The 26,804-nt window shown below is 65.8% G+C and overlaps 6 protein-coding genes and 1 non-coding gene across 14 annotated transcripts; 6 read left to right on the top strand and 1 right to left on the bottom strand.

Annotated features, from left to right (window-relative positions):
- The first annotated feature begins 966 nt into the window (after positions 1-966).
- RPLP2 (ribosomal protein lateral stalk subunit P2) lies at positions 967-3,293 on the top strand. Of its 2 annotated transcripts, none has more exons than XM_047823402.1 (5): positions 967-1,127; positions 1,270-1,393; positions 1,971-2,019; positions 2,998-3,096; positions 3,183-3,293. In XM_047823402.1, the coding sequence occupies exons 2-5, from the start codon at positions 1,271-1,273 to the stop codon at positions 3,254-3,256; spliced, it is 345 nt and encodes a 114-aa protein (XP_047679358.1). In that variant the 5' UTR covers positions 967-1,127; position 1,270; the 3' UTR covers positions 3,257-3,293. The 2 variants fall into 2 exon arrangements, with proteins under 2 accessions (XP_047679358.1, XP_047679357.1); XM_047823401.1 differs by having other exon boundaries at positions 3,180-3,293.
- Positions 2,052-2,185, top strand: LOC125147296 (small nucleolar RNA SNORA52). Its single transcript, XR_007145124.1, has one exon. It is a non-coding gene; the product is annotated as a small nucleolar RNA SNORA52 (small nucleolar RNA).
- Positions 3,294-6,684: 3,391 nt separating the features above from the next.
- On the top strand, positions 6,685-11,991 carry PNPLA2 (patatin like phospholipase domain containing 2). The gene is made up of 9 exons (XM_047878489.1): positions 6,685-7,002; positions 8,722-8,954; positions 9,043-9,108; positions 9,463-9,672; positions 9,930-9,990; positions 10,101-10,277; positions 10,391-10,523; positions 10,740-10,862; positions 10,956-11,991. Exons 1-9 carry the CDS (start codon positions 6,816-6,818, stop codon positions 11,224-11,226), a joined length of 1,461 nt encoding a protein of 486 aa, XP_047734445.1. The 5' UTR covers positions 6,685-6,815; the 3' UTR covers positions 11,227-11,991.
- Positions 11,992-12,485: 494 nt separating this feature from the next.
- CRACR2B (calcium release activated channel regulator 2B) lies at positions 12,486-18,064 on the top strand. Of its 5 annotated transcripts, none has more exons than XM_047878491.1 (10): positions 12,486-12,668; positions 14,763-14,954; positions 15,032-15,143; positions 15,621-15,795; positions 16,098-16,244; positions 16,362-16,452; positions 16,584-16,676; positions 16,909-17,075; positions 17,310-17,381; positions 17,617-18,064. In XM_047878491.1, the coding sequence occupies exons 2-10, from the start codon at positions 14,769-14,771 to the stop codon at positions 17,795-17,797; spliced, it is 1,224 nt and encodes a 407-aa protein (XP_047734447.1). In that variant the 5' UTR covers positions 12,486-12,668; positions 14,763-14,768; the 3' UTR covers positions 17,798-18,064. The 5 variants fall into 5 exon arrangements, with proteins under 5 accessions (XP_047734447.1, XP_047734448.1, XP_047734446.1 ...); XM_047878492.1 differs by lacking the exon at positions 12,486-12,668 and adding an exon at positions 12,743-13,487; XM_047878490.1 differs by lacking the exon at positions 12,486-12,668 and adding an exon at positions 13,621-13,942.
- Positions 18,065-18,189: 125 nt separating this feature from the next.
- LOC125176700 (splicing factor, proline- and glutamine-rich-like) lies at positions 18,190-20,219 on the top strand. 3 transcript variants are annotated; one of them, XM_047878495.1, is made up of 3 exons: positions 18,190-19,257; positions 19,718-19,874; positions 20,082-20,209. In XM_047878495.1, exons 1-2 carry the CDS (start codon positions 18,547-18,549, stop codon positions 19,865-19,867), a joined length of 861 nt encoding a protein of 286 aa, XP_047734451.1. In that variant the 5' UTR covers positions 18,190-18,546; the 3' UTR covers positions 19,868-19,874; positions 20,082-20,209. The 3 variants fall into 3 exon arrangements, with proteins under 3 accessions (XP_047734451.1, XP_047734452.1, XP_047734453.1); XM_047878496.1 differs by lacking the exon at positions 19,718-19,874 and having other exon boundaries at positions 20,082-20,219; XM_047878497.1 differs by lacking the exon at positions 19,718-19,874 and having other exon boundaries at positions 20,077-20,214.
- On the top strand, positions 20,059-23,956 carry CD151 (CD151 molecule (Raph blood group)). The gene is made up of 8 exons (XM_047878498.1): positions 20,059-20,296; positions 21,167-21,248; positions 21,358-21,549; positions 21,883-21,957; positions 22,418-22,522; positions 22,630-22,788; positions 22,905-22,991; positions 23,080-23,956. Exons 2-8 carry the CDS (start codon positions 21,168-21,170, stop codon positions 23,137-23,139), a joined length of 759 nt encoding a protein of 252 aa, XP_047734454.1. The 5' UTR covers positions 20,059-20,296; position 21,167; the 3' UTR covers positions 23,140-23,956.
- Positions 23,957-25,179: 1,223 nt separating this feature from the next.
- Positions 25,180-26,790, bottom strand: POLR2L (RNA polymerase II, I and III subunit L). Its single transcript, XM_047877090.1, has 2 exons — positions 26,624-26,790; positions 25,180-25,458 (listed from the first exon to the last, which is right to left on the bottom strand). Exons 1-2 carry the CDS (start codon positions 26,716-26,718, stop codon positions 25,350-25,352), a joined length of 204 nt encoding a protein of 67 aa, XP_047733046.1. The 5' UTR covers positions 26,719-26,790; the 3' UTR covers positions 25,180-25,349.
- Positions 26,791-26,804: the final 14 nt, after the last annotated feature.

The following is a 26,804-nucleotide window of genomic DNA, read 5'->3' as shown; positions in this document are numbered from 1 at the left end:
ATTGGGTGATTAAAATGGTAGGTCTCATGTATTATTTTATCTCTAAAAATAAAAATCACAACCGGCCACTTCCCTAGGTATTGCAAGTCCCCTCCTTGCACGGAGTTTCCCCACTTTACCCCAACTGTGAGACCTTGAACAAGAAAACCTTTCTGCGCCAGACAGCGAGGCCGCCCACAGGAACCGTGTGGTTTGCATGAACACACCCGTGCTTGATGCACTACACCCGAAGGTTGGCCTCGCTGTGACAGCCCCCCACGGGCTGGGCTGGCTCCTGCTTCTGGACCCATCCCCAGCCACGGTGAGGCCTTTGCACCTGACCCTTCTGCCTGGCGCTCGCCCCAGTTCTCAGGGCCACCTCATCCCTTCGAGCTTATCTCGGTCTGGATCGACTCGTTTATTTACTCTGCGTGTTCGCGCGCTCTAAACTTAGGTTCCGGAGAAGCAGGGCCAGGCCTGCTTCCCCTCGCCACGCCAACCGGCGGCGGGGTCCCGGATACCGTGCAGTGAACAAGTGGCACGTGGACACAGAGGTGAGTTCGGAGTCCACACGACCCCGCAGGGGTGCAGCCACCAGGCCCAGGCCGCTCGGCTCCGCAGTGTGAGCGCGGGCCGGACTCGCCCACCTCATTGGCCTGGGTGCGCGGGAATACCGCGGGTCCCCACAGTCCCCGCGGCCAGGAACCAACCGGCAGCCAGCCGGCCGCGTGCGTCGGCACAGAAAGCGCGCCCGCACTTCCGGTAGTGGTGCACCATGGGACTTGGAGTCCTCCCACGGCGACGGCCACGTCTGCCGCACAGAGATGTGTGGCGGGAGTCGCGGCCGCGCTGCAAGCTCGCTCGCCCCGCCATCCCAAGAAGGTCGGGGGACACTCGTCCCCGCGTGGTACAGGAAGGCGGCCCTGGAGCTGCCCTTCGCCTTTGCTGCTGCGGGACTGTGCGAAGCGAGGCCTCTTCGCCTCCGCCGCCTGGGCGCCCTGTGACGTCACTCGGAGGCGCCCTCGCGGCGCGGCACGCGGATCCCGGGGGCTTCTGGGTAGCGGATTACCCCCGCCCCCCGCGCCTGCGACTTCCTTTCCGTCCCTGACGCCGCCGAGGTCGCACGCGTGAGGCTAGTCCGCCGCCGAGTGAGTGGGCGGCGGGGCCAGGGCGCGGGCCGTGGGGGCCGTGGGGGTCCCGGGGAGGGGCGGACAGGCGCCGGCCGGGTCTTGGAGGGGGCCGGGGCGGACGGCCTCCGAGTCACGCCGCCGCCGTCTCCTCCCGCCTCAGGATGCGCTACGTCGCCTCCTATCTGCTGGCCGCCCTCGGGGGCAATGCCTCCCCCAGTGCCAAGGACATCAAGAAGATTCTGGACAGCGTGGGCATCGAGGCGGACGACGACCGGCTCAACAAGGTAGCCGCCCCGCAGGCCCCGCAGCCCCCGCAGCCCCCGGATGGCCCGACGCTGTGCATATGGAGGCCTGTGGCCTCGGCGGCGCGGGTTTCACCCTTGAGAAAGCGCGGCGTGGTGTGCTCGGGGCGGGCGTGGGGCTGCTGCGACCCCAAAGAAGGGACAGTGAGGCGGGGGGGGGGGGGGCGTGAGGCGGACTCCAGCCTGGTTCCGGGGACCCGAGATGGAAGTTACAGCGCAGTTTAAAACGTCCAAGTGACTTTGTGTTAGAGAAGTGGAAAGGGCAGGACGCGTTTTAATGACGTTGTCTTTCATCCGCCTCGCTAACAACGTTCCGGCGTGTGGCTAGGATAAACCGAGATGCTGTGCGATTCTTGCTCGGGAAATGCCGGGAGTGGTCCGGTTCTCGCTAGCGACAGGCTTAGATTAGAGAACGCACGTGCGGGCCATAAGGGTTGGGCTGGACAGGGCAGGGCTTGAGGCTCGGGGGCGTTTTCTCTGTGCTCCTTGGTTCCAGGAGGTGAAGTTAGGGTGTGGGGCGCAGTAGTGAGCCTCTGATAACTGCTGGTTGTGGTTCTAGGTCATCAGTGAGCTGAACGGAAAAAACATCGAAGACGTCATTGCCCAGGGTGAGATTGTGTGCTGGGGGGTTTCGTTCTCGTGGTCCATCCTAATCCCTGCCGGTCAGCCTGTGGCCTGCCAGGTTTCGCTTGTGGACCAGAGCACTCGAGAAGCCTCACCCAGAGAAGTGAGCAGGCTTCAGTGGGCTTGTGCCAGGGATGCTTCTAGACATTCTTCGTGGGAGGGCAGCAGAGGGTGCTGGTGCTGTCACCCGGCCGGCTGCCCACCCCACCTGCAGGGTTCGGAACTGGGTATCATTTCCATCTTTAAATATATTTTTTAATGTTTGTTTCTTTTTTAAGAGAACGTGAGAGGGAGAGGGAGACAGAGGATCTGTGCGCTGTCGGCACAGAGCCCGATGTGTCATGAACTGTAAAATCATGACCTGAGCCGAAGCCGGATTAACTGACTAAGCCACCCAGACAGCCGGGAATTGGGGTTTTATGAACAGATCTCACCATGTGTTCTCGGGGGGTTGGGAGCACCGACTGGGTGTGGGAGAGACCACAGGTCCCTGCCCCTCTTTGCCGGGCAGATGGTTTTCTGGTGGCATGAGGCTGCAGCTGATGGAATTGTTTGGAAGTGGTGCTGTTGGGACGGTGGTTCTATCCCTGTGTGTGTACTTCATGGGGCACAGCCAGCTCGGCAAACAGCTGGGGATGAGGATCTGGACCCAGGTAGCTGACTTAGTCCTGTCCCGGATGTAAATGCATTTGTCCAGCTTCCTTTGGGGTGGGTGCGGTCACCCAGGGGTGTTTGGGGGGGGGGGGCAGGGAGGGATTCCTAGACAGTTTCCAGACAGGACATTGTAGGGGGCTGGGGTGCGTGTATGTGGCAGAGGCAGAGCCGCCTGTGTGGGAGGACAGAGAAGCTTGTGACGCTGGCACTTGGTGATGTCTCCCTATATCGGGCAGACTGTCTTGTCCACCCCCAAGGGGCCTTCAGGCGAGCACCTGCTCTGATCTCCTCTCCCCTGACTTCCATAGGTATTGGCAAGCTGGCCAGTGTGCCTGCTGGTGGGGCGGTGGCCGTCTCTGCTGCCCCAGGATCTGCAGCTCCCGCTGCTGGTTCCACCCCAGCTGCAGGTAAGTGGAGGCTGGGGCAGGGTCTCTGCTGGGAATCTGGCATGCGCTGTGAGCCTTGCTCACTGTGCCCTTCCTCCCCACAGCAGAGGAGAAGAAAGACGAGAAGAAGGAAGAATCAGAGGAGTCGGATGATGACATGGGATTTGGCTTGTTTGATTAGAGTCCTGCTCTCCTGCAAATAAAACCCTTTTTACGTATCTTTTGAGCGACCTGTGAGTGTTTTGTGAGAGTGCGGCCTTGGCACAGGGCAGGTGTGGGGGAAGAGGGGGTCCCACAGTGGGTGGGCAGGCCTTCATCCCAGGAGAAACCCAAACCCTTCCTGGTGACGTGAGGAACTGGGGATCTGGTGCAGAGATGGGTACCTGGGATGGGGGGGCACCTCCTACGGATCTAGGGTGCGCCAATCCTTGAGTAGGCTCTGGAGGGGACGTAAGCCTTCTTGGGCACAGTCCTGACTCCTGAGGACTGCTGGGGCCTCCCCAGGAAGTGAAGCCTTCAGGGGACACACAGGAACACTTCAAAGGCAGCAGTGGGTGGTCTGCAGTGCTCTCAGGGGGCTCTGGCTGGTGGAGGCCAGCAGTTGGTTGCCCCAAGACTGGTAGCATTTTTCAGTCACACACGAGAAAGAGGTGTGGTGGTGCGTGTGCGATCTGTAGGTTTTCCTGTGGAGTCTGGGCTCCAGTTCATGTTCAAGCTCCACTTTTATTTTTTATTTTTTTTTTCAACGTTTATTTTTATTTTTGGGACAGAGAGAGACAGAGCATGAACGGGGGAGGGGCAGAGAGAGAGGGAGACACAGAATCGGAAACAGGCTCCAGGCTTTGAGCCATAGCCCAGAGCCTGACGCGGGGCTCGAACTCACGGACCGCGAGATCGTGACCTGGCTGAAGTCGGACGCTTAACCGACTGCGCCACCCAGGCGCCCCTCAAGCTCCACTTTTAATCTCGGCACCTCGGGGCAGTCACGTTCCTGCTCTGAGGCTTGGTTACCACAGCTATCTGACGGTCTGGCCAGATGAGGAAGGGGCTCGTAGGCAGTGTTGTTGGGCCATGTGCCCCCTAAGTCCAGGGGCAGGCCTGCCCGTGCCCACCCAGCCACCATCCTGGCCCTGCAGTGGTTTATAGTCTCCTGGGCCTTGGGTCCTCTGCCCACCAATGCCAGACCACCCAGTAGACACTCTGATTCTCCCTCTGATGGCTCTGGGTCAGCGCCGGGCTGTACTGTATGTACATCTGGTGCCAGGCTACAGCTCTGACGTCCTCGTGGGTTGTTCTGCAGGGAACAGGTAAGGAAGGAGCACAAAAGGAACGTCTGGGGGTGGAGGGCCTCTCTCAGGGAGGGAGGATGAGGCCTGTGGGACAGGAGTGTGTATGGGATGGATGTAAGAAGGCCTGAGGCCCTCCTGGTTACCCAGAGGAGTGGGGACTAGCGTGGGACTCGGGTTTGGGGGAGGAGGTAGAACCCGCTCCTGTGGTCGGTGGGACACGGGCCACGAGGCATCACCGCACGTGTTCCAGCAGCATGTGCTGCAAGGGGCAGGGAGGGTGGCGTTGTGGATGCCCCAGGTTCCCTGGAGGAGGGGGCCTAAAGTCCGTGGGCAGACCTCAGACCGGGAAGAGAGGGGTCCTGTGTGGGATTGGAAGCATGACACCCGCCTGGCAGAATGATTACACGGCAGGTCAGTACTTACACGCTCGGGTCCCGTACCTCCGCCTGAGTAAAACCACCTTTCAGGGGCGCCTGGGTGGCTCAGATGGTGGAGGGTCCTCTTGATTTCAGCTCCGATCATGATCTCACAGTTCCTGGGATCCAGCCCCACGTCTTGGGATTCTTCCCCTGCCTTCTTCCCCACGTGCTCACATGTGCCCTCTCTCAAAATATTTTTTTTATGTGATTACACAGCAAACAGCAGGGTTTTCATCCACACTGGGAGGGAGGGGGGCCACCTCCCACCCCCAGCCAGGGTTCCTGGAAGTGCTGCTATGTTCCTGGCTCCAGAGCAGACAGTCCCAGGGGCCTGGAGAGAGGGATGTGTATCCAAAACAGTGCAACTCTGATGTGGAAATGGGGGCAGAGGTCTCCCGGCACTGGGGCAGGGCCACCCTTCAAGGCCCCACAGTCCCTCAGAAGCAGGAAGGGCCTGGACCCTGGCTTGTCCTTGGAGCAGGTCCCTGGCTCAGCCTGCACCTCTTGGTGGTCACCCTGGTGAACCCCTGGGCTTTCCAGGCCAGCTTTGGGGTGTGCTTCATCCCCACTGTACCATACCTTCTGCCCCCGGCTGCTTCCAGCAGCTTCCCCAAGGTCTCAGTCAGAAGGGGCCTTGATCATCCTGCTGGGGCCATAGTCTCTGCACTGTACATCCATCCAAGGCACTTGGGGGTTAGGGTCCCCATGTGCAAGAGAAGGTCAACTGGTCTAAGTCAAAGTCCGATAAATATCTCCTGTTTTCCTCTCTTCCAATACCCGGGTCTGGGCTCCCCTCCGCACCCCTTTGTGCATGCTGTCCCGCAGCCTAGGCAGTCCTGTGCCCTCCGCTCCCGGTCCCCCATCAGTCCTCATTTTGAACTTATGTAAACAATGTCTCCCCCGCCCCTCAAATAGGGCTGGGTCTGGACTGACCCTGCTCCACTGCTCTATCCTGTGCAGTCCCTCTGTCAGACACACCGTTGGTGCCAAGTATGGGTGGCTGAGAGCACAGAGGCTGAGGGATGGACAGCATGACCCAGATGGTCCCGTCCTGGGGAAGCCCTGCTCTGGCTTCTCAGCCTGGGCCTGAAGGGGGTGGGGGGTGCAGTCCTGAGCCGCAGCCCAGACCTCCATAGCCCTGGCACCGGCTTCTGCCTAGGGTGTGGGTGTTGCTGAGGAGGCAGAGGCATCCCACCACCCCAGCACAGACCAGCCCCTTGTCTGGAAGGTGGGGTGAGGTGCAGGGCTGGCTCCTGGATTCAAGCCAGACTATGCCTGCCCTACACTCCAGGAGAAAAATGCGGAAGGGTGTGAGGGTGACATCACAGGAGTGCTCCACCTGCTGGGGCAATTAGCAGGGGCGGGGGGGGAGGGGAGGGCCTGACTCTTACCCACGTAGAACCCTGGTTAGCTCCTAGCTATGGAGGGGCCGCCCCCGCGGGCAGCTAGGGCCTGGGCGTCAGGTTGAGGTCTATAGCACTAGTGTTAGCTCTGGGAGTTGTGTGTGATTCGCCTCCAGCCCTAGATACTTATGAGTCAGTCTGTGGATGAGTCCTGGGGTCCCTGCCCTGGGGCAAGCTCCTCAGTGTCCCGAGTGGGTGTTGTAGGTGGGCCCCTCAGGAGCGAGGCGGTGACTGCCCCTCGCAAGTCTCCGGATTTGTACGAGGCTCTCGGGCCCCCAGACTCCGCGCGCCCCAGGCCTGCGCTCCCCCTCCCTACACCCCTGGGCCACTGTGTGTTCCCTCCAGCTTCCCGGCGAGGCCGGGCACTGGGTCTCGGGCCCGGGGGCGGGGCCCCAAGGCCCCCGGAGGGCGCGGCCGTTCCCCGCGCGCTCCGATTGGGCGGCGCGTGCTGGCCCCGCCCCCGCCCGCCCCCACTAAAAACACCGCCTCCGCCACCGCCAGGCACAGCGTCTCCGCCTCCGCAGGCGGGGACCCGAGCTAGAGCGACCGCGGGCCCGGCCCGGTCCGGCCCCGGAACGAGCGGGAGCGCGCGGCGCGCAGCGAGCCCCGGAGCCCGGAGGGCCGCAGCGATGTTCCCCAAGGAGGCGACGTGGAACATCTCGTTCGCGGGCTGCGGCTTCCTGGGCGTCTACCACATCGGCGTGGCCTCCTGCCTCCGCGAGCACGCGCCCTTCCTGGTGGCCAACGCCACGCACATCTACGGCGCCTCGGCCGGGGCGCTCACCGCCACGGCGCTGGTCACCGGCGCCTGCCTGGGTGAGGGGGCGGGGCGGGGATCCGGCGCGGGGTCCTGCCTGGGCGAGGGGGCGGGACAGGGGGCCTGCCTGAACGAGGGGGCCGGACAGGGGTCCTGCCAGGTAAGCGGACGGGACAGGGGGCCTGCCTGGGTGAGGGGACGGGGCCGGGATCCGGCGGGGGTCCTGCCGGGGTGAGCGGAGGCCGGGCGGATGTTCTTCCAGAGGGTAGAGCGTCCCCCGCCCCGCCCCGCCCCGGCCCGTCCGCTCTGGGAAGCTGGCAGGGGCGCGGGTCGGGTGGGGAGGGGTCTTTTGCCCGCGCCCAGGACCCGGGGGGAAGGTCCGAGCTCGGGCGCCGGCCCGGGGGCGGGGCCTGGTTTGTTTTGCATCGAGGTGCCCAGGGATTGGGGTGGGGCCACGCGCGCCTCTGGGGCCGAGGCTCTGGCCTTTCAGGGCGCAAAGGCTGGAGGACGGACAGGTGCAGCAGAAGGTATTTCATTGGAAAGAGAAAGTAACTCGTGGGCGGGACCGTGAGAGTCGGGGGAGGGGCCCCGGTAGCCCGGCAGTGGCCCAGGTCACTGTGTCCTGGGGCTACGCTGTTCCTGGGGCCCTGTATGGGGTGGCCTCTGAAGAGTCTTTGGGTACCGTAGCCTGGTGCCTCCCAGGGCATCTGGAGGAGGAACTTGGCCGGTAGGGCCTGGGCAAGGCAAACTCTTCCCCGCCCTCTCCCTCGTTGCCCGCCGCCCACTGAGGGCCTGGGTTCCCCGGTGTGGCCAACGCACTCTCCTGGGGTGAGGGGTGCTTCCGGGCCCCCCAGCCCCTCCAGCGGCGGTGCAGAGGTGGGTGTGCACCGGGACGGCCTTCTCTGCTCGCAGGCACTTCAGGCAGGCGCGTCAAGTGCTGTTTACGGCACACTGAGTACTTCAGGAGTCCTGGGAGAGGTGCCCAGCCCCCGGCTCCTAGGGCAGCCAGGGTGACAGAAGGGTCAACAGGTCCTTGAATGCCCTGCCCAGCAGGAGCCTGTTCGGGGCTCTCCGCTGCCCCTTCCAGTGACCTTTGCCCTGAGGGGCTGGGGTAGAGCACAGCTCCGCATCCTTGGGCCCCGGGGGCCCTGCCCCGCCCTCTCGAGGCCTTCCAGCCAGCGTCTGTCTACCTGCGTGCTGGCCTCAGGCCACACCTGGCTTACTGCTGTGGAGGTGGCTCCCAGGACACCCCCCCTACCCCCAAGGAGCCTCTTTTTCAGGAGCGGTCTTGGGCAGCTACAGTCTCCACAGCGTGGCGGGCTCTGTCCAAGAAGAGTGTTGGGGGAGCTTTCTCAGGGGCAGTGGGACCCCGCTCCTTCCAATCCCATGCCCACGGGCCTGTGCGGGACTCCCTGGGTCCGGCCAAGTGTGTGAAGGCTAAGGCTGGTCAGGGTTGAGCCTCTGCCTCCCCCCCACCCCCCCTTCACAGGCCGGGGGCCACGCCAGGTCAGGCCCAGTGACTCATGGATCGGGGCAAGCAGTTGGGAAATACTGGGCAGAGGGAAGGCCTTGGCCCCAGCTGTCTGCCCTCCAGGGGTGGTAGCCTACCTCTGTCTCTCTGGGGGCAGGAAGCAAGGTCCCCGTCATGGGCCAGGCCTCGTGATGGATACTGGGAGTTCTCCAGGGTAGATGGCGGTGCCGTGGCTGTGCGCGCTGTGGCTCTGGGCATGGAACCATGGGGTGGTGGCAAGCCCTGACTGTTGGCCCTGCTCACCCAGGCGAGGCAGGTGCCAACATCATCGAGGTGTCTAAGGAGGCCCGGAAGCGGTTCCTGGGTCCACTGCACCCCTCCTTCAACCTGGTAAAGACCATCCGTGGCTGCCTGCTGAAGACCCTGCCTGCTGACAGCCATGAGCGCGCCAGCGGGCGTCTGGGCATCTCCCTGACCCGCGTCTCTGATGGCGAGAACGTCATTATATCCCACTTCGGCTCCAAGGACGAGCTCATCCAGGTGGGCCGTGGTGGGCCGCATCCCGCGTCGGGCACCGTAGGAGCTCAGGGTCCCTGCTCACCACGCCCTCTCTGTCCCTGCCCCACAGGCCAACGTCTGCAGTACCTTCATCCCTGTGTACTGCGGCCTCATCCCTCCGGCCCTCCAGGGCGTAGTGAGTATCCCCGGGGCACCTTTCCTGGGCGACCAGAGTTGTTCCCTGGGCAGGCGGTGGGACGAGGCAGTGGGGAGGAGGAAAGGCAGCGGTGCCTCCCCCCCCCCACCCCCCCCAGCCTGTTGCCTCACTTCCACGTTACTCAAGAGCCAGGCGGGCCCCCTGGAGATGCATACTTCCTGTGGCTGTCTCTGCCCCTCCCCCAAGGTCTGGCCATCTGTTCGGCAGCCCGTGGCCAGTGCCCAGTGGGTGAAAGGCTCGAAGGAAATAGCCACGGGGTGGGGCCCGAGGTGGCCCAGTGGGTTAGCCAGCTCAGTCCTCAGGCCTCTCCCTGTGTGGCCGTGTGTCCTGCAGCGCTATGTTGATGGCGGCATCTCAGACAACCTGCCACTTTACGAGCTCAAGAACACCATCACCGTGTCCCCCTTTTCGGGAGAGAGTGACATCTGCCCACAGGACAGCTCCACCAACATCCACGAGCTCCGGTTCACCAACACCAGCATCCAGTTCAACCTGCGCAATCTCTACCGCCTGTCCAAGGCCCTGTTCCCGCCCGAGCCCACGGTGAGCCCTTCGCCAGGGGGCCCGCTGAGCCTGTCCCGGCCCAGTGCCAGGGGAGCGAGCTGCCGCAAGGCCTCTCCTGAGGGACCAGGCAGAGGTGGGCGCTGCACAGACTCTCCATTGAGGCCCCCCATCCAGCAGCCCGGATCCCTGTCACCTTGACGGAAGGAAGGGGCTGTGGGGGCTCCAGAGGGCGGAGCAGGGCACCCCGGCTCTCTCCTGGTGCCTCCCCGCTCCTATTCATCGTCCCCCTGCCTTAGGTGCTGCGGGAGATGTGCAAGCAGGGTTACAGGGACGGGCTGCGTTTTCTGAGGCGCAACGGTGCGTGGGTGCCCCCTGGAGCAGGCGTGGGTGCGGTGGGCGGACGTGGTGGCTCCTCGCCTTTGCCCCTGCTCCCGTGCTGATCACCTGTCTGGGGGGTCCCCACCCAGGCCTCCTGAACAGGCCCAACCCTCTGCTGGCGCTGCCCCCGGCCCGCCCCCGTGCCCCCGAGGATGAGGATGTGGAGGAGGCCCAGGGGGCCACAGAGAGGGCCCTAGCGGAGGGCCCCTTGCAGCCACCCCTGGAGGACCACATCCTGGAACATCTGCCTGCGAGGCTCAATGAGGGTGTGTGCAGCTGGCGTGGGGGATGGGGGTCCCTGGCTGGTGGGGAGCAGAGGAGCGGGGAGGGCCTGGCTTCCCCGGCTGCTGGTCAGCGTCCCTCCTGCGCCCACCCCCAGCCCTGCTGGAGGCCTGCATAGAGCCCAAGGACCTGCTGACCGCCTTCTCCAACATGCTGCCTGTGCGTCTGGCCACAGCCATGATGGTGCCCTACACTCTGCCGCTGGAGAGCGCTGTGTCCTTCACCATCCGGTGAGGGGAGTAGGGGGCTTGGGCGGGGACCGTGGGGGACCAGACTTCGTCATCCGTGAGTGGTGGACACCGTGGGGAGAAGGCCGCTGGCGGGGGGATGCGGCAGAGTTGCCGGGTTCGGGGTCCCAGAAGCTGGGGCGCAGGCCGGGGTGGGGTGGGCGTGGGGGAGGGGGAGGAGCCATGGGCCCTGAGGCCACGCCTCCCGTCCCCGCCCAGCTTGCTGGAATGGCTGCCTGACGTCCCTGAGGACATCCGGTGGATGAAGGAGCAGACAGGCAGCATCTGCCAGTACCTGGTGATGCGTGCCAAGAGGAAGCTGGGAAGCCACCTGCCGTCCAGGTGAGCCCCCCTCACTGTTGTGTCTCCCCCAGGCCTGAAGCCCCAGGGGCCGCCTCTAAAGCCCTCCCGCCCTCCATCCCTCCCCACCTGCAGGCTGTCGGAGCAGGTGGAGCTGCGCCGCGCCCAGTCACTGCCGTCTGTGCAGCTGTCCTGTGCCACCTACAGCGAGGCACTGCCCAGCTGGATGCGCACCAGCCTCTCGCTAGGGGACGCGCTGGCCAAGTGGGAGGAGTGCCAGCGCCAGCTGCTCCTGGGCCTTTTCTGCACTAACGTGGCCTTCCCACCCGATGCCCTGCGCATGCGCGCCCCCGCCAGTCCTGCCCCTGCGCCCCCACAGCTCCCACCCGGCTCGCCCCCTTGCTGAGTGTTCCCCCCACCCCACCCTGCTCCGCCCTTCCCCAGCCCCCTGGGGTCCCGGTGCTGAGGGCTGGGTCCCCCAGCTTCCCTGCCCCGTGAGGTGGGGGCCCTGGGGCGGGCTGAGATCCCCCCTCCTGGGCCTCTCTCCATGACCAGCGCAGGAGTCAGGACAAGGGGCCCCTCACAGCTGCTAGAAGGGGACTTGCTGTCGACCCCTCCACCGACCACTCTGTTGCTGCGCTGAAGAAAGAGGGGTAGCGAGTACCCCTCCCCTCACCTGTGCCTTTATCTCCCCCTCAGGCCCTGCCCCAGGGCTGGGGAGGAGGGCTGGGCTGTACCCCCCCACCCCCCCCAGCCCAGCCCAGCCCAGCCCAGCGTCCCCCAGTCCATGCAGTATTACTCCCTAGAGCTTTGCACCTGCGCCTCCCTCATTCGGCAAGTTTTGCCAGAGAAAAACGTTTGTGAAGAATTATTTATTTTCGCCAAAGCAGATATAATAAATGCCACAGCTCGGCCCGCCTCTCTCACTGCGTGTGACTCCCGGGCCACAGGGGCCCTACTGTCCTCCAGCCTGGCATTCCGGGCCTGAGGCCTTCCCCTAAAGGCCCTGGTGGGCCCGGGTTCTAGCCCACTTCTCCGCCTGGGACTGCTGTGTTTGCCTCACTTTGCCCGGAGGTGTGCTGCCCGACCCTTGGGCACAGCTTTCCAAGGGCCAGCGGAAATGCCGGGACCAAGATCCTCACTAAATAAAAACTGAGAAATGCTTACCAAAGGTGGTGTCCGCATCTCCACTCCATGGTGACACAGGTGGTGTGGGGCTGACCTCAGGCTGGGAGGGCGGTGGAGGGCGAGGTTCCCAAGCTGAGGCCTGGGGACCTGGGAGCCACGGGCGGGGCCTGCCCCACTGTGGGCATGTGGCACAAGGCTCTTCGCAGGGCGCTGGGCCTCCCCTTATCAAGGCAAACCTCACCGGCCAGTGCACACACATTCTCCATCGCGTGTCCCCCTCCCACCACACCCCCTATGACCCCTGCAGATATGTAGGTCGGGTCTGGAACGTCAGGCAGGGTGAGGTCTGACCCAGAGGAGGCTGGACCTTGTTCTGTGGGACATGGTTTCCTGAAGGCATCCTCTGCCCTGGCCAGTCTGAGGGGGTGCAGCCAGCCCTTCCTGGTGACCAAAAAGGGCCCATGGGGGAGGGGCACTGGAGCAGAGCCGGGTGGTTGGCTGGCTGTCCGGAGCTCTTGGGCGCTGGCAGGCCCCGGCCAACAATAACGGTAGGGACTGCACGACTGGGAGAGCCGGCCGGGCAGGTCCCCGGTGCCGGGAGCCGCCCCCCCGCTCGCTCTCCAGTTCCCGTCCCATCCCGTAGGCCCAACCTGTTCTAGTTCAGCAGGATCCCAGGCCCCTGCAGGAGCAGAGGCCTCCAGACCCCCGACCACCTCCCAGGTGGGTTCAGGGGCGGGGCTGGGGCTGGGGCTGGGGCGGGGGGGGGGGCCTTCGGCAAGAGAATGGGGTCTCTCCCCGGGCAGGAAGGTCAGGTGCAAGAGAATGGGGTCTCTCCCCAGGCAGGAAGGTCAGGTGCGAGTCCCGCCCAGCTCCGTCTCCCAGCTCGCCCGCAAGGGGAACCCGAGTCAAGGCTGTGCCCCAAAAGGACAGCTTGGGGACAGGCCGCGGTGGGTGGGGGTGGGGGCTCCTTTGTGCCCCCACCCCACTTGTACACGCCTTACGCCGAGGCAGCGGATGCACGCACCATTTTGTAATATATTCCCTGCTAACTGTTGAACCACGGGAAAGACCACAACTGGGGAAGCATAGGCAGAGTGCCCGCCCCCACTCCTGGCGATGACCGTTGAAAATACCTTGCTCTGCCTCCTGCCCGGCTTGGTCCTGCACACACTTTTTGGCGCCTTAAATCGGGATCCTCGGGACAGCCCCACCCTCCTCGCCTCGGCCCTGCTCAGGAGGGGTCCCCAAGCCACCGGGGTCATCTCCGCCCCGACGTGAACTCAGCTCTGCCGGGACAGACGCGGGGGGCGGCGGGGGGCCGCACGCGGGGGCCGGGCAAGGAGTAGGCGGCCGGGGCCGCGCGGAGAGGCGGAGACACGGCGACAGTGGCGGCGGCGGCTCCGCCCGGGGCCGCCCACGCCGGGGTCTCCGTTTCCCGCGGGGCAGCAGCAGCCGCTCCGCGCCCGCGCCCCCCGCGCGCCGCCGCCTTCCCGGAGGAGCCGCGGGGCCTCGCGGCAGGTGCGGCGGCGCAGCTCGCAGGTAGGCGCCTCGCGGGTCCCGCCGCCGCGCCCCACCCTGCGGTCGCCGAGGGACGCGCCGACCCTCCGGTGCCCTGGAGGGCCGAGCGGCGGTGCGCGCGGCGGTTGGCGGGACCCGGCCGGCCAGTGGGCCCCGCTCGCCCGGCCCGGCGCCGCGCAGCTTCCGGCTGGGATGGACCTCTGGCCCCGGGGAGCCCGCGGGCCGCCGGTGGGGGTGGCGCTCCCGCAGGGGTGAGGCGACGGCGTGCGGGGGGAGACGACTCCGGTCCCCCGACCGCCTCCTCCCGCCCTTCCTCACACCTGCCCTCTTTGGACACTGCGCCCTCCTGCCGCTCCTGGAGTATGGGCGCGGAGGGAAAATTAGGGTCCCGGACGGAGGGGAGAGGACCCCAGAATCCCCCAGGCTGGGGGTTAGCTTTGGGAAATCCGGGGCCTGGGCGCCCGGGGGGACCACAGGTGGGTCTGATTAGGGGGCGGAGCGCCATGCGGGGGTGGGGGGGGGCCGCTGAGGAGGTTGCAGCGACCCGGAGGGGGCAAGTCTGGCGGAGCAGAAGGGCCTCGTGCCGGGGGGAGGGCCATCAAGCCTAGAATCTGGCGCGTTCCCGACAAGGCCAGTGGAAGTCACCGGTGCTCCAGGCTGAGACCCTGCACCCGCACCCCTTGGGGCCCGGGGCCGGAGGGAGGGGCGGCGGCAGAAGGGCAGGAGCAGACGCCGCCTGCCGGCCGCCCGGAGGCCCGGACTCGGGGGCTAGGACCCGGCCGGGACTGTCTGAACGCTCCAGCTGGCCCGCCCGGTCAGCCAGGTCTCCAGGTGCCCACCTTCAGGGCCTGCTCGGCTCCTCCCCTCGCTGGCCAGTCCGTCACCCAAGCTCTCTCCCCTCAGCCGCCCCGGAGCCCCTACCTCCTTATTTTGCATCACAAGTTTCTCCTGTAGCTGCCTCCCCACCCTCACCACTCCTGGCCACCCCACGGCGGTTGCCCCTCCCCCAGGTCCTCTCCTGAACCGGCTTCCCCCCCCCCCAGGCAGCCTCCACAGGCCGTGAGCCTGCCCCACCCCACCCACGACACCCCTGTCTGCAGCACGGTTCTGCCCCCAGCTACCTTCCTCTCTGGACCTCTGTGGAGCCTTCTCCCGCCTTCCCGCCTGGTGGAAGGAGGCCCCGCTGCTCACTCCGGGACCCCAGCACCCCAGCTTAGCCCTCACCCACAGCCTCTCTGCCTTCCCTTCTCCCTTCTCATTTCTGCTTAGGCCCCGACTCTCCCTTGGCTTTTGCAGCACGTGATGGCCGAGACCCCCACTCCCATGGCCAGGCCCGGGAAGCCCGGGGCCGGGGAGGACCGGCAGGAGGAAGGAGAGGAAGAAGGGGGCTCCGGGAGGCCACGGGCAGAGACGCTGGAGCAGGCCCAGGAGCTGTTTCTGCTGTGTGACAAAGACGCCAAGGGCTTCCTCACACGGCATGACCTGCAGGTGAATCCCCAGTCCCAAGAGGCTGCCCAGCCGGGGGCGACCTCGGCTACTCAGCCCTGCCACCCTTGCCTGGCTAGGGCCTGCAGAACGACGTGCCCCTCACACCGGAGCAGCTAGAGGCTGTGTTCGAGAGCCTGGATCAGGCCGGCACCGGCTTCCTCACCGCTTGGGAGTTCTGCCTCGGCCTGGGTGAGCAGGGCCCCCCTGCCCCGCCCCACCCCGCTGCCCAGAGACCCTCCGGTGGCACATGTGGCTCTGGAGCCCACAGCAGACACAGATGGCAGCCTGTGACTCTCCGTCGTGTCCCTGCGGAACACACACTGGTGTCAGTGCACACAGGCCCCTGAGGAAGCCCCCCCCACAGCCAGGCGATGTATGGAGCTGCCCCTCCTGCTGCCCGACCCCCTCCCATCCGTGCCAAACCCAGGTGGGGCCGGGTGCCAGGCTTGCCCCGTTCTGGCCCGGCTGTCACCTCCCATTCCTAAGCCGCGAGTCTGACCAGGATAAGGAAAGAAAAACAGGAAACTGGGCTCAGAATAAGGACAGGATGTGTGTGTGTGTGTGTGTGTGTGTGTGTGTGTGTGTGTGTGGTGGGGGGTGGTGAGTGGCGGCTGAGCCAGGGTGCTAACCTACAGCTTTGATAATCTTACCTTCCCATGCCCACAGGGAAGTTTGTGGGGGTGGAGTCAGCCCAGAGCACACCGCCCTCCCAGGCTCCAGAGGAAACCTTCGAGTCGGGCTGGTCAGATGTGCAGGGCACTGGGGGCTCCCTGGAAGAAGAGGAGGAGGAGAGATTCCGGGAAGCGCTGGAGCAGCTGGGGGTGGCCCCAGTCCTGGGCCAGTGAGTTGGCGCTGACTCGGCCCCCAGTTCCCTCCTCTGCTGCCTCCCCCTCTGCATGCTGCCTGTCCACACTGCCCGCGTGTCTGTTCCAGGCCGGGGTCCCTAGGCTGAGACGGGCCCAGTCGTTCTCCGTCAGCTGTGACACCTGGGAGGGGCTGAGCGTGATTTCCCGCAAAATTTGCATTTCAGGAGGCGAACGCGGCTGGTCTATCCAGGGCTGCAGGTGTCTCCAGACGGCTTACCCTTAGGGATGGGGTCAGGGAGCCCCAGCTTCAGCCTCAGCCCCTGTCCTCCCCCTGCAGGCAGCGAGCGGTGCGGACATTCTGGACCCGATTGCAGCGCGAGCGACCCGAGCTGCTGGGCTCCTTCGAGGACGTTCTGGTGCGCGCCTCGGCCTGCCTGGAGGAGGCAGCCCGAGAGCGGGACGGTCTGGAGCAGGCGCTGCGGCGGTGAGGAGTGGGGCCTGGGAGGCTGGGGTCGGGAGGCGGTAGAGGCGAGACTGGGGTCTGTGGTGCCGGCGGGCTCAAACAGCAGTCCCCCCCCCCCCCCCGCCTCCGTCCTCGAAGGCGGGAAAGCGAGCACCAGAGGGAGGTGCGGTGTCTGTACGAGGAGACGGAGCAGCAGCTTCGCGAGCAGCGCCAGCGTCTCCGGAGTCAGGTGGGCCCAAAGCCCCGCCCCGCCCCGGCCCAATCCCAGACGCGCTAGTCTCATGGCCCCGCCCCCTCAAATTGGCTCCACCCGGCCCCTCCCCCGCCCGCCTGGGCTCAGGAGCTCCGCGCACATCCCAGGACCTTCCCCGGGAGGAGCGCACAGGCCTCCTGGAGCTGGAGCTGCAGGACCGCGAGCAGGAGCTGGAGCGGGCAGGCCTGCGGCAGCGGGAGGTGAGTGGCCCCCCACCCGCCCCTGCAGGGTTGGGGTGCTGACAGACCCAGCGCGGGGCCCTATCCCCGCCGTCACCCGTGCACTCTCTGGTACACTTGAGGTCCCGGTGCCTCAGTGTCCCCGACCCTGGAATTACTGGGAGTCAGGGGCAAGCGCAGCACCCCGAAGAAGAGGTGGAGGGGTCCTCCCCAGCTTGCACTGCCCCCCCACCCCCCCGCCCACATCCCGCAGCTGGAACAGCAGCTGCAGGCCCGGGCCAGCGAGCAGCTGGAGGTGCAGGCGCAGAACGCCCAGCTGTGGCTAGCCAACGAGGCGCTACGAACGCAGCTGGAGGGGACGCAGGAGCAGCTCCACAGGCTGGAGGGCGACTTGCGGAGCCGCCAGGAGCAAGCCCTACGGTGCCTGGGAAGCGGGGGGGGGGGGGGGGGGGGGGGCGGACCATCAGGGGCGGGCCCGGGGAGGGGCTGCGGCCGGCGGGCGAGGCGGGGCGGGAATAGCTTTGGGGGCTCGGGTCCGGGCCACTCCCATCCCCATCCCCCGGCCCGGCCCGGCCCTCAGGGTCTGCGTGGGTCAGGGTCGTGGGGCGCGCCGAGGAGCCTCCCAGCACCCAGGTCACCACCTCTCTCTTGCAGAGATGTGGTCGCTGTGTCGAGGAACATGCAAAAGGAGAAGCTCAGCCTCCTGCGGCAACTGGGACTCCTCAGGTGCGGTCAGGCGCAGGCCGGAGGGGAGGGGCCCCACACAGTTTGGGGTATCCTAGCTCTCAAACGTTCCCGACCACGGCCTCATCCTGTTGGGAGGCAGTGCGTCCTCATGTCTGTCCCCCATCCCTCGGGGGCATCCGCAGCCAGGCACCCCGTCTGAGGGACAGCAGAGCCCGCATTCCCCCCTTGCCCCAGGAATGCCGCCTCTCAGAGCCCTTGGACTCCCCTTCCCCAGGGAGCTGAATGCGAGGCTACGGGATGAGAGGGATGCCTGCGAGGCCAAGCGGTTAGCCAGCGGTCGAAGGAAAGCTCTGGCCATGGCTCGCATGCCGGGCCCCACCTGCTGCTGTTGCTGCTGCTGCAGCTGGGCTCGCCCCCCAAGATGTGGCTCTGGCCACCTTCCCAGTGCCCGCTGACCATCCCCCAGAGACTCACTGGGCATCCCTCGGAGAGGCCGCCCCTCGAAGGCGAGGCGTCATGGCCCATCCAGCATTCAGGCTCTGCTCCAGGCACTGCAGGCCTGCCTGCATGCAGACATGAAGGAGCTACCCAGGGAGTGGTGGGGCGGGTCGGAGTCTCACGTGCCCCCCTGCGGGGCCTCATCCTGTCCCATCCCATCAAATCCATCTCTGACCAGCAGAAAAACTCCCTCCTCCTAATAAAGTCCATTGACTGCACTGTGACCTTCTCAGCCTATGTGTATGTGCGTCCCAGCATTTCCCTGGTACGCACACGAGGTATCCATGGTACTCTCAAGGCAACTCGACAGTACACGTGTGGCACATGTCCTGAGGTGCCGGGGTTGTGGATGTTCCTGCCTGTCTCTGGTCATGCTTTCAAGCCCTCACTGTCCATTCAAGCTGAAGCCCCGTGGGGCCCTCTGTGGGAACCAGGGGACCGAGGCCCATTGTCTGGGCCCGCTCCCGGCCCCAGTTGACAATCCCCTCCCCATACCCGTCCTCACACAGCCCCAGGTGGACCAGCTCAGCCCACTGGAGTTGAGCCAGTCCTGAGTGGGACCTCCTGGGGCAGTCCTGCGGCCGCTTCCCATGCCCGTCCCTCCTCCACCTCCCCCATCACCCCACCCCGCCCTGCCGCCTCCCTGGAAGTGGGGAGCTGCTGGCCAGACCGTGAACCATGGGCAAGGAGCTGGGGACCACTATCCATGGAGAGCTTCCAAATGACTGCAGAATCTGACCCACCCTGCCTGGGTCTGGGAATGAGCCTGGTGGGTTGGGAGTCCCCTCCCCTTCGTACTCCCACTGCGGGTTTCCCAACCCAGCAGGTCAGAAGGCTCGGCCCTGTCTACCCCACCCCTTTCCACCCCTCCCAGGACCAATGCCTTCCAGACAGGACTGTTCCTGGCAGGGACCCCAGGCCTCCACTCCAGGCTGTCCTCCATACTGCACCTAGAGCAACCGCACTCCTGCATCTGACCGCACCCCCAGACCCTACCCCACCAAGCCAGCATCTGTTCCGCCGGCCCTGCAAGCCTCCGGGTGGCCCCGCGTTGTGGGGAGAGAACGGGCCTGGGCCTGGAGGAGGGCCTGCTGGCCTGGCCGCCGCCTCCACCGCCCCCAGCCCAGCTCCTCGGCCTCCCGAGGGCGTGAGCCCCGGCTGGGCTGCGGGCGCCCCCGGGTGCAGCACGCCCGCCTCCGCAGTCGCGGGCGGACCCCAGCGCCCGCACCGGCGGGCGTCCCCGCCGCCCGCCCTCGCGGAGCACTGCCGAGACCTGCCCTGTGTCTGCCGCCGGGGGCGGGGCCTGCAGGCCGGGGGCGGGGCGCGTCTCACTCCCGGGCCCGCGACCCGCCGCGCAGTCTCCGCGCTCCGAGCCGCCGCCCCCACCCCCCCGCGCCCGGACTCCGACGCGTGGCCGGTGAGTGCGCCGCCTGGCTGGGCGGGCCGGGAGGGGCCGAGTGTCCCGGGACCCTGCGCGGCCCGGCCCCGGAGGCCCGGCTGCGGGCGCCGGGAGGCCTGGTCCCGCCGGCCGGCAGCAGTCCCCTCCCGGCCCTTTCCGGAGCGGGACGGAGTGGGCGCCCGGGGCCGGGCGCCTCCTGGGCCTTCGCACGGGCCTGGCGGCCCCTACGACCCCACCCGAGCATCCTAGTCATTGTCTCTGGACACCGGTGCCCGTCCCTCCGCCGGGGTGCGGGTGGGCGCGCCGCGGGCTCGCCCGGGCGGGGACTCCTCCTCGGGCCTGGCTGGCGCCGAGTGCGGGGCTGCCCTGCTTGGGGCGTGGGCCGCGGGCCGCGGCGGGCCCGGCTGAGTTGCAGGGGCCAGGGCGGGGCGGCTCGGTCCCGGGCCGCGGGAACTATTTCTGGCCGGCGCCTTCCCAGGGGGCTCACATCCGCCAGGCACTCCCGGAAAGAGGGGCCCCTCCTCCGCCCGCCGCCCGCGCGTGGGGGCCGGACCTGTGTCGGGAGAATCAGCCTCCTCAGAAGGCTGGGACCTCACCACGGGCCCAGGGGCAGCCTGCGGGCACGTGAGGCTCCCGTAAGCCCAGCTCCAACCAAGGGGTCTGCGTCTGGTTTTGTTTTGTTTTTCCCTTCCGAGGCCGAAGGGACCGCTGCTTGGTGGGCTAAGGGACGGTGGCGGGTCTGGCAGGAAGGCCCCGGGGCGGGGTGCTTGGAGAAGGCGGGTGGTCCCTCCCCGGATCACACTATGCAGAAATGTTTTCCGCCCTGCCCCGCCCAAGCACAGACCAAAATACCGGGCCTGGCCTCTCCCCTCCCTGACTGCTCTGGAAACCCAGCTGGTCAGAGCCACTGCCAGGGGCGGCTGCAAGGACGGGTGACAGGCCCTTGCTGATCCAGCGTGGGCCAGACCGGTGACCTGTCCCTGCCCTCCCAGTGGAGCCTCCTAGGGAACTTCCGTCCACCTGTCTCAGAGAGGATCCGTCCTCACTAGCCAACCAGGTGAGCGCGGGGTGGGGCAGGTGAAAGTTCGGCTCCGAGTGGTGCTGTGTAGTCTGGAAACGTAGCCTGGGGCACTCAGCTGCCATCTGTGCCCTAGGGCCCTCTCCCCCCACCCCAGTGCGGACACCCCACAGGAGAGCAGGGAAGGGGTCCCTGGGGTGCCACTCGGGAGCTCCTGTAGCTTCACATCTTGCTGGGGCGGGCGGGACCGCCCCCTTTCCAGCAGAGAGGACCAGCAGAGGAAGTACCCCCAGGTCTGGGGGATGGGTTTCTGCGGGCTCCGCATGCCCAGAACCGCCTGTTCTCACCCTGGTGGGGAGGAAGGCAGGCCTGGCTTTTAACAGACACCTGAGGGGCTTCCCTGAGGCCATGGGGCTGGTAAGGGGCAGGTCCGTCCATCTGTGAGTGGCCTCCTCCTCCCCCCAGCAGCCGGTAGGTGCCTGCCAGCCTGCAGGCCTGTGATGTGGAGCCCCGGGAATGCTGTGTGTGTGTGTGGGGAGGCGGGCGGGGCCTGCATGAGCTCACCCTGAGGTACCTGCTGGGGCTTCTGACCCCGGCTGCCAGCAGGGGTGAGTCAGCCGGTGACGGTTGGAACCCTTCATGGCCCCCTGGTGCCCTGGGCTCTGGTCAGGGGAGCCAGGCCCTTTGGCCTTCAGCTTGACTGTGGGCACTAGACATCCACCCTGGCTGCGGTGGGGGGTGGGGGTGGGAAGGGGGCTCCCGAACTGCCCCTGCAGAAAGCGTCCAGGTTCTCACGGATGCGTTGCCAGGACCTTCACTCGGGGCCAGTGGTGGGCTTGGCTTCAGCCAGGGGCTGGCCTGGGTGGCTGTGTCCCCTCCTACTGACCTCCCCTGGCCTCTTGGCCCCAGGATGGGGGAGTTCAACGAGAAGACCACGTGTGGCACCGTCTGCCTCAAGTACCTGCTCTTCGTCTTCAACTGCTGCTTCTGGGTGAGGAGTGGGCACCCCCTCCCGCTGGCCTCCGCCGCTCCCATTCCTGGTCCTTAAGGGGAACCCTGGCCCAGGGGCGGGCATGCCGACCAGTGTGCGCTGCCCACAGCTGGCTGGTCTGGCCGTCATGGCGGTGGGCATCTGGACGCTGGCCCTCAAGAGTGACTACATCAGCTTGCTGGCCTCGGGCACCTACCTGGCCACAGCCTACATCCTGGTGGTGGCTGGCATTGTTGTCATGGTGACCGGCGTTCTGGGCTGCTGCGCTACCTTCAAGGAACGGCGGAACCTGCTGCGCCTGGTTAGCAGGGCACTGGGCTGCTGGGGGGGGGGGGGGGGCTCTGGGGCCCCAGTGAGAAAGGGAATGGTGGGGGTCAAATGTGACGCCGCAGGACAGCCTCTGTGGTGCTCACCTGTGCCAGGGGCGGGGGGCATCCCTGCATCCCAGCTCGGCCAGCCGAGGGGAACTGTCAGGGAGTGCCAGCACCCACCCACTGCCATGAGCCCTCTGTGGCCACTTGGGATCTGAGGTTGGGGGCTCTGCTCTGTCATGCCTGGGCGCCAGGGGTCCTCACGGAACAGGGGTGTCTGCGTCCAACCCCAGCTAACTGTCCCCGCCCCCCCCGCCCCCCAGTACTTCATCCTTCTCCTCCTCATCTTTCTGCTGGAGGTCATCGCTGGCATCCTGGCCTACATCTACTACCAGCAGGTGAGGGGCCTAGACAGGCCACACGGGGATGCACACACGTGGGGACACAGACACACACGCAGAAACGCGCCCGTGCAAGGGCACAGATGGGCACGTGTGAGACAGGCACACACGCTTGGAAGGACACACGCTCCCCCTCCCCCATGTTCCGGAGGCCCCTGTGGGGTAGGGGCTCACAGTGCGGATGGACAACTTGCCTGTAGTGCCCAACAGGCCCACTTGGGGGCTCATGCAGGGAGGAAGGTGTCCATGGGACCTGGAGCTCCCTCCCTGTCCTCAACCCTGTCCACGGCCACGTGGGACACTTGTCCAGCCCAGCCCAGCCCCTCCCCAGCCAGCATCTGGCCCTAGCTCTGCTTGGAGACCCTCCCCCCACCTGCCCCCGGTCTGTCCCTGCCTCCACGTGCCCCAGCTTGGAGGGTCTTGGATTGTTCTGCTGAAGCTGTCCTCTCACCCCCAGCTGAACACAGAACTCAAGGAACACCTGAAGGACACCATGACCAAGCGGTACCACCAGCCAGGACACGAGGGTGTGACCAGTGCGGTGGACAAGCTGCAGCAGGAGGTATGTGGGCACCACGGGGGTGGGTGCGCACACCCCTGCGGGCCCGCCTGGGCCCCTGAGGGAGTCCCTGCCCCAGGGGCTCAGCCCAGGCCGCGTTGCCACTGCAGTTCCGCTGCTGTGGCAGCAACAACTCCCATGACTGGAGGGACAGCGAGTGGATCCGCTCCGGCCAGGCGGGTGGACGCGTGGTTCCCGACAGCTGCTGCAAGACTGTGGTGACCGGGTGCGGGCAGCGGGACCATGCCTCCAACATCTACAAGGTGGAGGTAGGTGCCTGGGCTCCCTGGTGAAGGGCTGAGGAGCCGCGGCAGCCCCGGGTGCTGGGGGCCCACCCGAGGGGCCGGACTCGCCCACCTTTGACACCTTACCCCTCCCCCGCCAGGGTGGCTGCATCACCAAGCTGGAGACCTTCATCCAGGAGCACCTGAGGATCATCGGGGCAGTGGGCATTGGCATCGCCTGTGTGCAGGTTCGGGGGGGGCGGGCAGGCCCCCACGGGTGCAGGGGACACGGGCGGCTGGTGGCCTTGCCCTGCTCACCCCGGCTCTGTGCCGCAGCTCTTCGGCATGATCTTCACGTGCTGCCTGTACAAGAGCCTGAAGCTGGAGCACTACTGACCCTGCCGGGCGCCCCGCGAGTGCCGCAGCTTTGCCGCCTGACTACTGAGCTGACACTACTGATGGCCCCAGGGCCAGAGTCCCAGGACGCTGCTCCGTACCCTCTCCCCACTCTGCCAGGGAGGTGGCGTTCTCACGTGTGCACCCCCGTGCCGCCACTGTGACCTCTGGGGACCCCCTCCCTCAGAGGGAGCTTCAAGTGCCTTTCTCTCCAGACCAGAGGACTGAGGCGGGGCCCTCCGGCTGCGGGGAGGGAGGAATACTCTGCCTGGTGTGGGGACACTGGGTTCTGACAGTCAAGTCCCTCTCTGCTTCTCCTGTGGGGCTGGGGCCCTGGGAGGGGGGGCCACCCCCCATGCCTGTGCTCTGCCAGAGGGGCTGGTTTGGGGTGAACTGGGCAGAAAGGGGCTGGCCCCCCCAGGGTGCTCCTAGACCCCTGGACACACCTCTGCATGGTGGTCAGGGCATTGCCGGGTGGGGACAGCCGCAGGCAAAGAGTCCCAGATGCACCTGCCGCTGGGTTGCCTACCGCCACCCCTGCCACCCCTCCCACCCCCCAGCCCCGCTCAGGAAAGCCAAATGAGCCCGGTCCTGTCCTGCAGGTCCTGTATCTGCCCTCCCAGTCAGGCCTCTGCCGCCCGAACCCCTGCTTGGATTCCCCACCACTCCCCCCACTGAAAGGCCACAAGCTCACTTGTTCACGATCACCTCCCCTTGGCAGAAGCAGGGGGTTGTGGGTTCACTCACTGCTGTATCACAAATGCCTAGAACTGCTGCTGCCATGTGACAGGCACTCAATAAAAGTTTGTGGACTGAGTGGGCTTACTCTGTGAGCGACAGACCTGGTTCTGGTCCTCAGGGCCTTCTCCCCAACAAGGGGGACAGAACCCAGTCCCACCAGGGGCCAGGAGGGCGCATCCTGGTGGTCCCAGGCAGCCACGTGGGAGCCAAGGACTGATGGGACTCCAGGGCCGAGAGGCCAATGGCAGACAGCTGAGCACAGGCTGCTTGCAGAGCCTTGCCGGTTCTGGGACGGAAGAACGGTGGTGTGGCCAGAGCCTCATAGAGGCAACAGAGGCCTCGAACACTGGTTTCTAAACCCCCTTCTGGCTCACGTAGGGATTAGGAAAGGGGGTGTGGGCTCAGGAATGAGGAAGGAGGCCTGAGCTTTGGCAGGACGTGAACTGGCAACAGAAGCCAAGGCTTAGGCCGTCTCCCCTGGGCAGACCCTACCTTCCTGCCACAGGTGTGTTTACTGGTTCTCAGAGGACCCCATGTCAGACATCTGGGCAGTGGGGCTGGCCCTGAAGAAGGTGCCAGAGAAAGTTGCCTCTGTTTCTCTTAACCACAGGCTCCTGCCTTCCGCCTGCCGGAGGGCACCAGGGTTTGCCGACTCCCGTCCAGGGTGATGGCTGCGGGCTCTAAGCCTCAGCCTGAGCTGGAACAGGATGGAAGTCCCCGGAAGACAGCTGTTCGTTGGGGCCACAGGATTAAATGCTAGTGCCCAGGGCCCTGGGAGCTTGACCGGCTCTGACACCCAGCAGAACCTCCTAGGCCCACCCTAAAGCTGCTGTGAGGGTCTCAAGGGTGGCAGTGGAGGCTGGGCCCTCCCCCTGCAGGAACATGGCCAAGGGAAGGAGCCTGCTGGGCTTGGCTGGTGCCTAGAAGCTTCTGGCAGCAAGACCCTCTGGATGGGCAACTGAGACACAGCAGGCACTCTATTCAGGGCCCAGGAAATCTGGTTGTTGAGATCCTGGGAGGGGTTTTGGGGAATTTCTGTACTAGGTCTAAGGAGCACCCAGAACATGGGGGCGGGGACGCCAGTGTCCCCTGGCCCCCTAACCCAAGTGCTGTTGGCCGTCTGTGACTTTGTTGGGCTGCGAGAGCCCACACTCCAGGAACCCCCCACCCCCAGGCTGAATGGCTGTCATTTGAATGGCTCTTCCTCCCCCTGGGCAGTGAGGGCCATGTCCAGCCCTAAGCAGCTTCAGGTATGAGACAAGGGAGTCCCACAAAACCAGGCCAACCGTTAGGACCTTCTTGTTGTTCTGCAAAGACCTTTACTGGACGGTTCCTTCCAGACTGGAAGACACACACCCGCAGGCAATGCACGGGCATGCTCCAGGCTATCCACACCTCACAGGGAGGAACTCTGGGCAAGACTCTGCCGGCCCCTGGTGAGCACAGCGGGCAGGTGGGCTCCAGCGCCCTCACTTCTCCAGAGGTGCATAATTGAGCAGCTTCTCGATCAGGTCCACATGGGCCAGCAGCATGCGACGGCAGCAGTAGCGCTTCAGGCCAAGTGCATCCAGAGCGTCCCTGTGGGCAAGGACAGCAGGCCGTGCTCCGTTCATCCAGGCTCTTCCGGGCAGATGGAGGGCCCTGCCCAGGCTCGGGCAAGCCACACTCGGCTGCCGTGGGATGGTTCCAGCTCAGCTCCACAAGTCAGGGAGGGAGACTCCAGGAGCACCGCCCCACCCCCCGTCTCTGTCTCATTTGTCAAGCCAGTTAGAGTTGTCAATTTTGCCAGGGACTGAGCCCCAGCCACTCTGAACACTGCTCCGGAGGTGGCAGGTTGGGACAGAGCAGGCCAGGTTGGGAGGTCCCTGATGGTGGTGTGCTTGCAAGGGGGTCCTGTGCAGGCTACCAGCCACTCACTCACACTCTGGACATTGGAACAGACTCATTAGTACCCGGCATGAGCACTCAGCCCATCCCGGGCCTCCGCATTCATCCAAAACATTCGAACCCCAGGCCCCAGGGGGTTTGAATGTGGTCAGGACAGGGGACTGTCCACACAGGAGCCAAGAGTCAGACTGTAGTGGCAACAGGGATTCAGACAATATTGTGGTGGTAACTGCAGTGTTAAGGAGCAAAGCCAGAAAAGAGCCCCCGCCGCCCAGCACAGCGTGATACACATGGCTATGTGGCCAGGAAGCTTGTTCTATATCCCCAAGGGGCAAATGGTTTGGCCAAGACACGGGGGTGGGTCTAACGGCAGAGAGAGGAGAGAGAGCAGGAGGACAGGGAGGAAGCTGACGACTTAGGTGCCATGACTTCCCAGGGGATACCTAGAAGTCCCCAAGATACCGGCGGCTTGATACCCAACTCCCCTCCTCTCCCCGAACTGCAAGGAGGGGGTAGGGGGTGGGGGCGGTGGCAAGGCTCCAGTGAGAACACATCAGTGGAGCAGGGTTGGGAGAGAGCCTAGGGATGAAAGCTCCCGAAGAGTCACCTATGTTGATACAAATGCCCGCTCCCACCCTGCCAGGACCCGGGACCCCGTCCCGCCGTTCCCTCGCCCCCGCGCCTAGCAGCAGCCCACCCGCAGACCGGGACCCCTGACCTCGTCCTCCGCCCCTGTCCGCACGCGTCACAGATCGGGACCCCTCGACCCCAGAGCCCCACCCCCCGCCCTTCAGTCCCGCAGGCCGGGACCCCTCGACCCCCGTTCCCCACGCCCCCACCCGGCCCGGCGCCTCACCCCTCGGTGTACTCGGCCTGCAGCAGCCCCAGGTAGGCCTCCCACTTGTTGCCGACGATCTTCCCGCAGGTGAAGCAGCGCACGGGTATGATCATGGCGGCGGCAGCTCAGCGCTCGCTCGGTCTGATCTCGCCGCGCTTCCGCCGCGGAGCCAGCCCCGCTTAGGGCGCGTCCATCGCCG

Source organism: Prionailurus viverrinus, chromosome D1, assembly GCF_022837055.1.
Source record: "Prionailurus viverrinus isolate Anna chromosome D1, UM_Priviv_1.0, whole genome shotgun sequence".
NCBI lineage: Eukaryota > Metazoa > Chordata > Mammalia > Carnivora > Felidae > Prionailurus > Prionailurus viverrinus.
Note: the sequence above shows the minus strand (reverse complement) of the source record. Positions and strands in the feature narration are given on the sequence as shown.

What these genes read in the sequence shown, in the direction of transcription:
- RPLP2 (XM_047823401.1), top strand. Translation starts at nt 1,271, where the DNA reads ATGCGCTACGTCGCCTCCTATCTGCTGGCCGCCCTCGGGGGCAATGCC. An exon ending in ACGACGACCGGCTCAACAAG is followed by an intron (nt 1,394 to 1,970) that starts GTAGCCGCCCCG and finishes TTGTGGTTCTAG; the next exon opens with GTCATCAGTGAGCTGAACGG. An exon ending in CGAAGACGTCATTGCCCAGG is followed by an intron (nt 2,020 to 2,997) that starts GTGAGATTGTGT and finishes TGACTTCCATAG; the next exon opens with GTATTGGCAAGCTGGCCAGT.
- PNPLA2 (XM_047878489.1), top strand. Translation starts at nt 6,816, where the DNA reads ATGTTCCCCAAGGAGGCGACGTGGAACATCTCGTTCGCGGGCTGCGGC. An exon ending in GGTCACCGGCGCCTGCCTGG is followed by an intron (nt 7,003 to 8,721) that starts GTGAGGGGGCGG and finishes CTGCTCACCCAG; the next exon opens with GCGAGGCAGGTGCCAACATC. An exon ending in GCGTTTTCTGAGGCGCAACG is followed by an intron (nt 9,991 to 10,100) that starts GTGCGTGGGTGC and finishes GTCCCCACCCAG; the next exon opens with GCCTCCTGAACAGGCCCAAC.
- CRACR2B (XM_047878490.1), top strand. Translation starts at nt 13,829, where the DNA reads ATGGGCGCGGAGGGAAAATTAGGGTCCCGGACGGAGGGGAGAGGACCC. An exon ending in GCCAGCGTCTCCGGAGTCAG is followed by an intron (nt 16,453 to 16,583) that starts GTGGGCCCAAAG and finishes CGCACATCCCAG; the next exon opens with GACCTTCCCCGGGAGGAGCG. An exon ending in CGGCAACTGGGACTCCTCAG is followed by an intron (nt 17,382 to 17,616) that starts GTGCGGTCAGGC and finishes CCCCTTCCCCAG; the next exon opens with GGAGCTGAATGCGAGGCTAC.
- LOC125176700 (XM_047878495.1), top strand. Translation starts at nt 18,547, where the DNA reads ATGGAGAGCTTCCAAATGACTGCAGAATCTGACCCACCCTGCCTGGGT. An exon ending in CGGACTCCGACGCGTGGCCG is followed by an intron (nt 19,258 to 19,717) that starts GTGAGTGCGCCG and finishes GCGCCTTCCCAG; the next exon opens with GGGGCTCACATCCGCCAGGC.
- CD151 (XM_047878498.1), top strand. Translation starts at nt 21,168, where the DNA reads ATGGGGGAGTTCAACGAGAAGACCACGTGTGGCACCGTCTGCCTCAAG. An exon ending in GGCGGAACCTGCTGCGCCTG is followed by an intron (nt 21,550 to 21,882) that starts GTTAGCAGGGCA and finishes CCCGCCCCCCAG; the next exon opens with TACTTCATCCTTCTCCTCCT. An exon ending in TTGGCATCGCCTGTGTGCAG is followed by an intron (nt 22,992 to 23,079) that starts GTTCGGGGGGGG and finishes TCTGTGCCGCAG; the next exon opens with CTCTTCGGCATGATCTTCAC.
- POLR2L (XM_047877090.1), bottom strand. Translation starts at nt 26,718, where the DNA reads ATGATCATACCCGTGCGCTGCTTCACCTGCGGGAAGATCGTCGGCAAC. An exon ending in CAGGCCGAGTACACCGAGGG is followed by an intron (nt 25,459 to 26,623) that starts GTGAGGCGCCGG and finishes CCTTGCCCACAG; the next exon opens with GGACGCTCTGGATGCACTTG.